The 11,811-nt window shown below is 41.7% G+C and overlaps 1 protein-coding gene across 1 annotated transcript; it reads right to left on the bottom strand.

Annotated features, from left to right (window-relative positions):
* Positions 1–4,363: 4,363 nt before the first annotated feature.
* LOC142639932 (uncharacterized) lies at positions 4,364–6,690 on the bottom strand. The gene is made up of 4 exons (XM_075814057.1): positions 5,844–6,690; positions 5,582–5,761; positions 5,105–5,496; positions 4,364–5,019 (listed from the first exon to the last, which is right to left on the bottom strand). Exons 1-4 carry the CDS (start codon positions 6,688–6,690, stop codon positions 4,480–4,482), a joined length of 1,959 nt encoding a protein of 652 aa, XP_075670172.1. The 3' UTR covers positions 4,364–4,479.
* Between the last annotated feature and the right edge of the window lie 5,121 nt (positions 6,691–11,811).

Raw genomic sequence — 11,811 nt, 5'->3', positions numbered from 1 at the left:
CCCCTCGTCAGCTTTAGCGGCGACCGGGTATACCCCAAGGGCATTGTGACACTAAAAGTCACGATAGGCGCATACCCGAAGCAGCAGACTCGTCATCTGGACTTCCTGGTTGTAGACTGCCCCTCTTCGTACAATGTGATCATTGGAAGGCCCACGCTCAACCAATGGAGGGCAGCAACGTCCACCTACTGCCTAAAGATAAAATTCCCGACTGAAGAAGGGGTCGGTGAGGTAAAAGGAGATCAAGTCTTAGCCAGAGAGTGCTACCAAGCCGTGTTGGCTGCAGGAGAAAACCACACATGGACGATTGAAAGAGAAAAAGAAGACAACATGGAAGCCCTAGAAACGGTAGAACTCGTTGAGGGGGAAAGCTCGAAGGTGACGAGAATAGGTACAACTATAGGCCTCGAGATGAGGAATGAGCTCGTCCGTTTCCTTAAAGGAAATTTGGACGTATTTGCATGGAGTCACGAAGATATGCCGGGCATACCATGCCAGGTAATCCAGCACGAGTTGAAGACAGATCCTGAGAAGAAACCCGTCCAGCAGAAACGACGGGTCTTTGCCCCCGAACGAAACCAAGCAATCATGGAAGAAGTTAACAGATTATTACAGGCAGGCTTCATCCGAGAAGTTTATTATCCCGAATGGCTGGCCAACGTCGTGTTAGTGAAGAAAGCAAATGGAAAATGGAGAATGTGTGTAGACTTCACGGACCTAAACAAAGCCTGCCCGAAAGATAGTTTTCCCCTGCCGAGGATAGATCAGTTGGTAGACTCTACGGCTGGACATAAATTACTAACATTCATGGACGCATTTTCAGGTTACAACCAGATAAAGATGGCTGAGGAAGATCAGGAAAAAACCGCCTTCATCACAAGCCAAGGACTCTACTGCTATAAGGTAATGCCCTTCGGACTGAAGAACGCAGGGGCAACGTACCAAAGATTGGTGAACAAGATGTTCAGCAAGCAAATTGGGAGAAATATGGAAGTATATGTGGACGATATGCTCGTCAAGAGCAAAGAAGAGTTAACTCACCTGGACGACCTGGGAGAGACATTTAATACCCTCCGAAGATACCAGATGAAGCTCAACCCTAGTAAGTGTGTTTTTGGGGTAGCTTCGGGAAAGTTCTTAGGGTTCATGGTATCCCAAAGGGGAATAGAAGCAAATCCGGAGAAGGTGCAAGCGATACTCGACATGGCATCCCCCAAAACCATCAAAGATGTCCAAAAGCTCACAGGAAGAATAGCTGCACTGAATAGGTTCGTCTCTAAAGCGACGGACAAATGCCTCCCATTTTTCAAAACGTTGAAGCAAGCGTTCGCCTGGACTGACGAGTGTGAGGCAGCCTTTCAAGAACTCAAGCGCTACTTGAGCAGCCCGCCCGTCTTGAGTCCCTCAAAAGCAGGAGAGAACCTTTATTTATACCTGGCAGCCTCGTCCACAGCTGTCAGCGCTGCCTTAATCCGAGAAGAAGACAAGAAGCAGCTCCCAGTTTATTATGTCGCCCAAGCCTTCCAAGGATCAGAGACTAAATACCCCAGGATTGAGAAGATTGTCTTCGCCCTAATAGTGGCTTCGCGAAAGCTACGACCATACTTCGAAGCACACCCTATCCTTGTAATGACGGATCAACCCATCAGGAAATCCATGAGCAAGCCTGAAGCAGCTGGGAGAATGGTCCAGTGGGCAATCGAACTCAGCCAGTTCGACATCGAATACCATCCCAGAACGGCCATCAAGGCGCAAGCTCTAGCGGACTTCATAGCAGAATTCACCTTCCCAGACGATGGTGATGTCATGGACGAGGCGGAACAGTGGACGATTCAGACTGACGGATCGTCAGCCCGAAAGAGGGGAGGAGTAGGGATCATTATAAACACCCCCAATGGAGAAAAACTCCAATATGGAGTCCAATTAAAATTCCCGGCGACCAACAACGAGGCTGAATACGAAGGCATACTGACGGGACTAAGACTTGGCAATGCCCTCGGGATTAAGAACTTGCTCATTCAGAGTGACTCGAAACTAGCGATAGGGCAGATCAGGGAAGAGTATGAGGCGAAGGAAGAAAGGATGCAGAAGTACCTCAAGTTGATCAGGCATCTAGCTCGTGGGTTCGACAAGTTGAATTTCGTCAGGATCCCGAGAAGCCAAAATGCAGAGGCAGACGAGGTCGCCAAAATGGCCTCGTCTATAGAAGAACCAATGAACAAGGAGATTCTCATGGAGATTCAGAAATACCCTAGCATCGAGGAAGTCCCGGTATTCCCCATCCGGAACACGGGTGGTTGGATGGAACCGATCGTCTCATATCTTCAAGACGGACATCTTCCTCATGACTCAATGGAGGCCAGGAAGATTAAAGCAAGGGCAGCCAGATTCACAATTTTGAATGATACCTTATACAAAAGAGGATTCTCCTTGCCTTATTTGAAGTGTCTCGACGAGGAAGAAGCTAAGTACGTCCTCCACGAAATCCACGAAGGGATATGCGGGGACCACGCCGGGCCCAGATCTTTGGTAAGTAAGGTTATTAGAGCAGGGTATTTCTGGCCAACTATGCAGGAAGACGCTATGGAGCTCGTCAAGAGGTGCGATAAGTGCCAGAGGTTCGGGAACGTCCAGAGGCTGCCAGCAGAGAAGATGACAACGATTACCTCCCCCTGGCCATTTGCACAATGGGGGATCGACATCGTCGGTCCGTTACCGTTGGGAAAAGGACAAGTACGATTCTTGCTCGTCGCTATCGACTACTTCACTAAATGGGTTGAAGCAGAAGCAATAGCAACGATCACAGAGGCAAGAATCCGCGGCTTCGTGTGGAGAAACATAATTTGCAGGTTCGGGATCCCACAAACGATCATTTCAGACAATGGCCGACAGTTCGACAGCCAGGGATTTAGAGACTTTTGCTCGGGACTGGGTATCAAGAATAAGTTCTCGTCACCTGGGCACCCACAGTCTAACGGACAGACGGAGGTAACTAATCGAACACTGCTCAAGATCATAAAAGCACGACTAGACGAAGCTAAGGGCGCGTGGCCAGAAGAATTGCCCAATGTCTTGTGGGCCTACAGGACGACAGCAAGAACCCCCACGGGAGAGACGCCCTTCAGGCTCACTTATGGCACTGAAGCAGTAATCCCAGTCGAGGTGGGTATGACCAGCACTCGGCGAGAAGTCTTCCGCGAGGAGAATAACGACGACCAGCTTCGAATCAATCTGGATTGCTTAGACGAGGTAAGGGACAAGGCATCGAACATGACGTTGAAGTACCAGCGTAAGATGACTGAATACTACAACAAAAGGGTCAGGCTCAGAAGACTAGAAATTGGCGATCTCGTCTTACGTAAGGTGACGACTGCAACTAGAGACCCCGCCCACGGGAAACTTGGCCCAACATGGGAAGGACCTTACAAGGTCGTGCACTACTCACGACAAGGCAGCTATCACTTGGAGACCCTGGACGGACAAAAACTCCCGCGACCTTGGAACATAGAAAACTTGAAGAAGTACCACCAACAGACATAGATCAAGAATGTACTAATTACTGAAAATTAATGAAATGATTTTTCAAATGATGTGCTCATACAGGTACCAAGTCTCGGAGGGTCAAAAAAAAAAAAATGTCTAAGTAATAAGATTCCGCCTAGACGGATGTACATTACTGACGAAGACAAAGGCAAAGAACTTTTGTCCAAGTAATAAGATTCCGCATAGACGGATGTACATTACTGACGAAGACAAAGGCAAAGAACTTTTGTCCAAGTAATAAGATTCCGCATAGACGGATGTACATTACTGACGAACACAAAAGCAAAGAACTTTTGTCCAAGTAATAAGATTCCGCATAGACGGATGTACATTACTGACGAACACAAAAGCAAAGACTTTTGTCCAAGTAATAAGATTCCGCCTAGACGGATGTACATTACTGACGAACACAAAAGCAAAGAACTTTTGTCCAAGTAATAAAATTCCGCCTAGACGGATGTACATTACTGACGAACGCAAAAGCAAAGAACTTTTGCCCAAGTAATAAGATTCCGCCTAGACGGATGTATATTACTGACGAACACAAAAGCAAAGAACTTTTGTCTAAGTAGTGAGGTCCCGCATAGACGGAGACACATCATTGACGAAGCAAAAAAAAAAAAAGAGAAGAAGAAAAACGCCTAAGTACAGGAGAAGGCTTAAGTGATCACGTTCCCATCCAGTGGGCGAACATTACTGACGGACACAAAAAAATATATTTTTATAACAGAATATATCCAAGTAGATGTAATATTATAAAAGCCTAAAACCTGAGGCCATTGTTCCAAAAAAAAAAAAAAAAAACCCATAAACACTGGGATAAAAATACACATGAAAATTTCTAATTGTCCAGGAAATTGAGCCTGAAAAACATGTCAGGCACCTCAAAAAAAAAATAAAAAAAATACATGTGATAAAAACTTTTTGATTACAGGTTCAAACTACCGGGTCGGCATCGTCTCCAGCTGGGGCATCAAGGGCAGGGGCGTCGATGACGGGAGCATCAGGAACGTCCTCAGGGGCTTCGGCGGCGGCGGCTAGGGCAGCCTCGTCAGCAGAGATCTCCTTGTCGACCTCCTCCATATCCAGCGCCTCCAGATCCACCCCGGAAGGATGCTTGATGCAATACCTCCTCAAGAGCTCAAACCCTTTAAAGTACCAACTGAAGAGCACAGAGTTGTACTCTTCAGTCTGCTGGAAGCCCTCGATGGCCCTAGAGGCGACGACCTTGATTTTTTCCTTCGCGGCTGCGAGCTGCTCGTCCTTTTCCAAAACCAGCTGCTGTTCAACCTTAAGATCGTCGCCCAGCTTTTTGACCTCGTCCTTGTATTGGTGAACATCCTCCATCGCGGTTATCAGCTCCCTCTTCAGCCTCGAGTTCTCCATCTCCAGGACTTTGATCCGAGAAAGCGAAGACTCGACCTTGGCCTCCTGAGCTTGATACTCCGCTGAAAAATGGACGGCTTCCCCCAACACCTAGAAAAAAAAGGGGCATGCAAAAGAATAAATAAGAAAGAGAGAGGCTTATGTGTAAAGACGTCACGAGAAACAAACGATTTACCTGGACGAGTTTATGGATATGACGACCCATCAACTCAGCTGGAGTTGAACCTGAAAGCACCTTCAGGTCCTCGGCATTCACTACCCCACGAGCCCGATCCGTCGCCAACTTCTCGTCATCCCAAATCAAGGACGATCCGGCGGCATCCTTTTCTTTGTCCGATGTGCGAGGCCTCTTGGAAGCGGGTGTCGGAATTTCTTCTACCGAAGTGGCTGGAGAAGCCGTCCTCGTCGTCTCGGCACCCGAAACCACGGGTGTGGTCGAGACTGTCGGAGTAACGGAAGTAACCTTGCCCTTCACTCGAACCACCTTCTTCCCGAGGCTCGACAAGGGTTCGTCTTTCTTGGACCTCATTTTTTCATACATGCCCTTGTTGAATTTCGTCGTCATCTCTGCAAAAGGGAAAAATTTGTAAGAGAAAGAGTAAATTGAACAAGTACAGCCTCGGGGTCAAGACCGACGAACTTAGAAGCTTACTCTTCTTTCCCTCGATATCAAGGCTTCGTAAGACGTAGGAAGACGGATCGGGGCCGAGGTTGTAGAAAGCGAGTGTCCTCGGGTCTACCAAGTCGTCCCAATTGTCAATGGATTGGGAATAAGTGATGGCCGCCTCAACGCGCTCCTTGTACCTGCTTTTCAACTTCGGTCTTCGTTTAGCTGCACGAGGACGAAGGAAATTAGCAGCAATCACCCAAAAATATATATAAAAAAAAAAGGGCGAGAAAGAAGACTGACGCACCTAAGGTCGGGGTTCCCCACCGACGAAGCAACCTGGGGATCTCACCCCAGTCCTGGCTGGAGGGAGTCTCAAAATTGTCCCCAGACACAAACACAAATCTGGACTTCCAGTATCTGAAGGACGAAGGTAAGCCCTTGACGATCCTGGTTCTTCTCTCCCAAGGTACTAGCTCGTAATACCCGTACTCTTTGGACTCTTTTAGACGGTATAAATATACGAGCTCGTTTACCTTAATCATGTCCCCGTTAGCGGCCAACCATATTTCCATACAGTTGACCACTATTCTCCACGAATTGGGCATAAGTTGCCCGGGGGCAATCCCCAGATATGCCAGGAGCTCCATGACAAACGGGTGGACGGGAAGCCTAAGTCCACAAGTGAAAGCGGCCTCATAGAAGCACACTTCACCGGGGAAAAACGAGCAAGCCCTGTCATCGTCAGTGGGGCGACGAACACGGACCCGCTCTGGAAATTGAAATCTATCCCTAAACCGATTGACGGCGTCGGAATCTAATCCGCACGGCTCCACAAGGGCATGGAAAGCCCTAACCTCTCTAAAAGTCGAGACGGCCGTATCTCCCTCCATAGGACCGTCGCTAGACGACAACCCAGTATCGAGGTCACTAGACCTAACCTCTGACATCAACCTAAGCTTCTTCACCAAATCTTCAAACCAATCGACGGACTCTCGGAGCAATGGGTATAAATCACCCAAAACAACACCTAAACTGCTACCCTCCGAAACAAAGCCCCTCAAATTGGGGAAAACACCTAATGACCCCCCTAAGCGAGCAAAAAGAAAAGAAATTGAAGGACAGTTTTCCCTAATCTCTAAATTACTAACCATGAACTTCCAGTCTACAAAGAAGAATACTAAGATTCCCACAGAAAGAAGAGAGAAACAAACAGGGAGAACCACAAAGGAAAAACAAAAATCAGATACTTGCAGAGAAAAAAGAAAGAAAAAAGAGAGAGAATGAAGAAGCTTACCTCGGAGACAGCAAAGAGCCCAACAGCCAAGAACCAAAAAGGAGCAAAGAAACGTGCGAGGAGGATGCTTAGAGGAGAAAAACTGGAGTTTGGAAGGAAATAAAAAAGTAAAGTGCAGAGAAATGAGTTTAAAAGCCAAAATAGAGGTGAAAACCGAAAATCGGCGGGAAACCCAAGGGTCAGTCCCTTTCCAACCCCATCACGCCATGTGGCCACGACCCACGCAACGCCGCCATAACGCATTCAATGCGGCACGAAATCCTAAAGGACAAAAAAAAAAAAAAAACTGTTCGGCTTCCACGGTCGTCACTGACGACCGTAAAGCCCGGGGGCATCTGATGGTACTGACGAATACGTAACTGACGAGTATAATTATAGACGAAGTTGCCTTCACGGACGAACATGACCAATATCTGCGTCATCAAAAAGAATTAATGCCATTCAATGCTGCCAATAAAGCTCCAACCGTTATAGGACCAGCTGGACTAACCGACGAGAACACATTAAAGTCCATAACTCCACCAGAGACGTTATCAGGGAGTCATTAACACTCCAACGGCTACAATCCCCAAGGGTATATAAAACCCTCACAACACCAATACAAGGTACATAAAAAAACAACATCACCACCTGAATCATTTTTTCTGGTATTTCAATCATTATCTTCTTCAATACTGACTTTATCATCGGAGGCGTTGTGGCAGGCACCACACCGGTGACCACTTGAGTAAATTCCTGCCTCCACAGGTTCGTCAGAGTACTTACAGGAGCCGTCTGGACGAATCCAAGCAAATCAACGAGATACTGCTTCATCATGGTCAATTTAGGATGACAGAGATATGTACACAAGTTAGCCAAAGTCGCACACTAATGCCGATCTATGAATATCATAGATGAAAATTGGCATAGGACAAGGATTATTATTCATGTCGACTGCAACTAATACCATTAGTTATGGATTAAGCAGGAGATGTTAATGTATAATTATGATGGGTGATCACACCATAATATAGTACATCCTCATACGTAAAATAACTTCCTATTCGATGGATGGTATTACTTAACAAGCCATTAGATTTGTTGCTATAGAGATAAATTAACTAAAGAGGTATTTCGATTAAGGTATGACTCTTAAAATTAATATATTTGTTCATAACAGATAAGTGAGTATATGCTTGCCTATAAAATATTAATACCCATGGGCATTATTTGTGTAGTGCAAAACACAATTTCTACAATTTCTCTTTACAGACTCAAGTCCTTACGTCTGGGATTTCAAGTCTAACGACATTGTCATTCACAGCAGGAACCAAAAAAATTCATTAACAAAAGTCTAATCATCGACGTATCAAAGCACAACACGTGTACTAATTGAAAATTGACCCAACAGTAAGTTTTATTATTTAGAAGATTTCAAATCTATAATAATGTTGGTCTCTTACTAAAAATTTTATAATGTCCACTTTATGGCTAATCTCTTTATCTTTGGGACAAAATACAACCGAGTTTTTTTTTTTTTTTTTTTTTAATGATAGATAGGATTCAAAGTTACGTGTATTTTATTGACAAATGACTACAAATAACTTTATTAAGTTGGTTAAGTAGCTAATGTCTCATGCAATGCACGGTACAATATAAATTTATTTTAAGTTTTAGAATAAACTATATTTTTTCTTATGAAATTATCTTTATGGCCATGCATGCAGAATACTCATTCTTAATATTGTTGCCTTTGCCATGGCTCCCAACCATGAATTATCTTTCTCCTTGGATAGAAAATTGTCAATAATATTTGTTAAATCTCCCTTTAAGATGATATATCTTCCACCTATTTAAATTGCAAAACTAATTGCCTAGACAATCATTGCTAGTTCTGACACCTTAGAATTCGAATTTCTCTCCCTTTGCAACTCAATGCTGCAATGTGCAACTCATTATCATCTTAAATCAAACCTCCTACTCCCACTTTATTCTTTAAAAATCACTCCATCAAAGTTTATATTGAAGGACAACTCTTAAGGAGGTTGCTCTTTATGTTTGATTGAACAAATGTGTAGAGGCAAATAATCATATTACTCAATCCATTGATTTAACTCTTGCAATTCCACATTGAACTAAGTTCTTGAAGGACAACTCTTAAGGGGATTTTTATTTAAACTTAGTTGGATAAATGTGTAGGACAAATAATCATATTACCAAATCCATTGAATTCGACTCTTGCAATTCTAATTAGAACTTAGTTCTTATGTACAAAAGAGAAAACTATAAAATTATCCATTGAATTTGGCTCTTGCAATTCTACATTGAACCTAGTTCTTATGCAAATAAAAGAAAACTGAAAAATTATCTATTGAATCAATCTAAAGCATTTAGAGTAATAAAGACATATTAAACATTTGAGTTGTTTAGATGGATAAATGTGTAGAGACAAATAATCATATTACCAAATCCATTGAATTCGACTCTTGCAATTCTAAGTTGAACTTAGTTCTTATGTACAAAAGAGAAAACTGAAAAATTATCCATTAAATTTGACTCTTGCAATTTTATATTGAACTTAGTTCTTATGCAGAAAAAAGAGAAAAGAAAAAGTATTTATTGAATCAATCTAAAGCATTTAGAATAATAAAAACATATTAAACATTTGAGTTGTTTAGTTGGGTAAATGTGTAGGGACAAACAATCATATTACCAAATCCATTAAATTCGATTCTTGCAATTCTAAGTTGAACTTAGTTCTTAAGTACCAAAGAGAAAATTGAAAAATTATCCATTAAATTTGGCTCTTGCAATTTTACATTGAACTTAGTTCTTATGAAGAAAAAAAATTATTTATTGGATCGATCTAAAGCATTTAGAGTAATAAAGACATGTTAAATATTTGAGTTGTTTAACTAATTTTAAACATTAGCCCATTGTTTCGAATACAGCCATAAAAAGTTAATGTGGAAAAGCTAATTGTAAAACTACTGCCATAAAAAATTTAGAGTAATGAGATCTCCATTTTTTATAAAAAATTTGTATATATCCGGTGTATAAGATCTATAAGTAAGATCCATGTGTCAATCTCACCTACTACTACACTAATGAATTGATTGATTATATTTATAACTATTTGTGTAATTTATTCACTGTCTTAAATTTGAATTAACATAATATTAAGAATATAAAAATCTTTAAAGAAGAGGATCTTTTAATTAAAAATCAGTACCCAAGAAAGAAAAAATAAATAAATAAATAAATAAAGAGAGACTTCAGCTATAATGGAGCCGCAAGGATGATGAATGATGGTCAGGTTTTGTTGCGAAGCGCCATGATATAATGCACTCATGCACCACATTAAACTGTTGAGAAATGGGTCAGATTCTTTAACTTTATGACAATTTCAAATGCGTTTATCAAGGAGAATCATTCAGAACGGTCATCTACTGTCAGCCAGCCAGCCAGCCAGCCAGCCAGACCTCCCTTTGTGTACTCTCTAATCAATGCATACCAACTCAGCAGTCAGTAGCTACATTCTCCGAACCATAAAACCTACTGGTACATACCGTACCATCATTTCCAAATTTTACATTTCTTTTTTCTTTTCTTTTTTTTACCTTGGATCTTTAACCTCATTAGAGTAGGAGGGACCAGAAATAGTTGGGGCCGTTTTGGTCACACAAAGGCAAAGCTCTCGGTTAACCAGGGTGGCAGGACCAATGGGCCCAAAGGGAACTTGGGTTTTTTTTTTTTTTTTAAACTAAAAAGTCTATTTACTAGGTAGTACACCAACCCAATAGGTTCTTTTGCCTATTTCTATACAGAAGTGTCTTATTTATCTTATCCAAAATCAAATGGTTCGGGCCCCGACGTCCTTTAATGTTAAGGCACCCTAATTTCTGTCTGTTTCATTCTTTATAACCTTTCCAGCTGGCCAAAACTGTATAAATCTATTTTTAAAAAAGGTATTAAAAAATGTCCATGAGGTATGACTAATAACAAGTATTAGTCATAGGTACAAAGGACATTTAACTTTGTATTTCCCTACTCCTCCAGGTATTCTGTATTGTTCCAACTGTTTGTTTGACTGCATAAGTCCAACCCTTATTATATGCGCAAGGGAGTGTTAACCAATAATAGATAAATAACATCCAAATATGGAGAGAGAAACATATTTAGGACCTTGAAGAAAAAAAAATATATACATATATATATATATATATAAAAATAAAGGAAATGGAAATATTAACAGACACATAAGATGTCCGTTAAGAATGAGTTATTATAAGATTCAATTAATAAAAAAATTGTATGAATTGATAAGAGTGGTTGAAAATACGACTAAAGTGATAAGTGAAATTCAAAAAGTTAGCTCTACAAACTTTACACCCTATAAAACAAAAAATCTAACATAAAACAATATCTTAATGGTCACCTTACAATGTCAGTTAACATGACCCATAAAAGAATTTTCATTTCAAACATTGTTAAGTAGCGTTTATATGCTTAGGAAGCAATTTGGATGCTTTAGTAATAAAGTTATAAAGTACTCGCCAATACCCAAATCTAGGGCTAGCTTTTCCATTTTGAGTAATGTTAAGAATATGCTTATTTCCGCGCCCAAATTAACACCACAAGCAAGCAAGCCCAAATTCACACCACAAGCAAGCAAGCTATGGATTTAGGTATGTTCCTAACACTCCTCTTCTATTTCACCTGAAGGAGGGAATTTCTTGAAAGTGCAGGACCATTTCCACTTGTCTAGATGTACACTAGTGAGTTGTGGCCGTGGGATGTATCCAAGTGAATTGGCTTATCTTTTTTTTTTTTTTTTTTTTTGAGCAAAAAAAGGTAACTAGGTAAGTAGTGAATTGGGTATCTAGGCCTAAGCAGTTTTACAAAAGAAACATCCTCATAAAAGTAGCTGAAATAGAAATAGGTAAAGCCAGCTTTAGAAAAGCAGTTACTTAAGACACCACCCAAACTTAGGACACAC

This window comes from Castanea sativa, chromosome 6, assembly GCF_040712315.1.
Source record: "Castanea sativa cultivar Marrone di Chiusa Pesio chromosome 6, ASM4071231v1".
NCBI classification, from domain to species: Eukaryota; Viridiplantae; Streptophyta; class Magnoliopsida; order Fagales; family Fagaceae; genus Castanea; species Castanea sativa.
The sequence above is the reverse complement of the archived record's forward strand: the minus strand, read 5'-3'. Positions and strand labels throughout refer to the sequence as shown.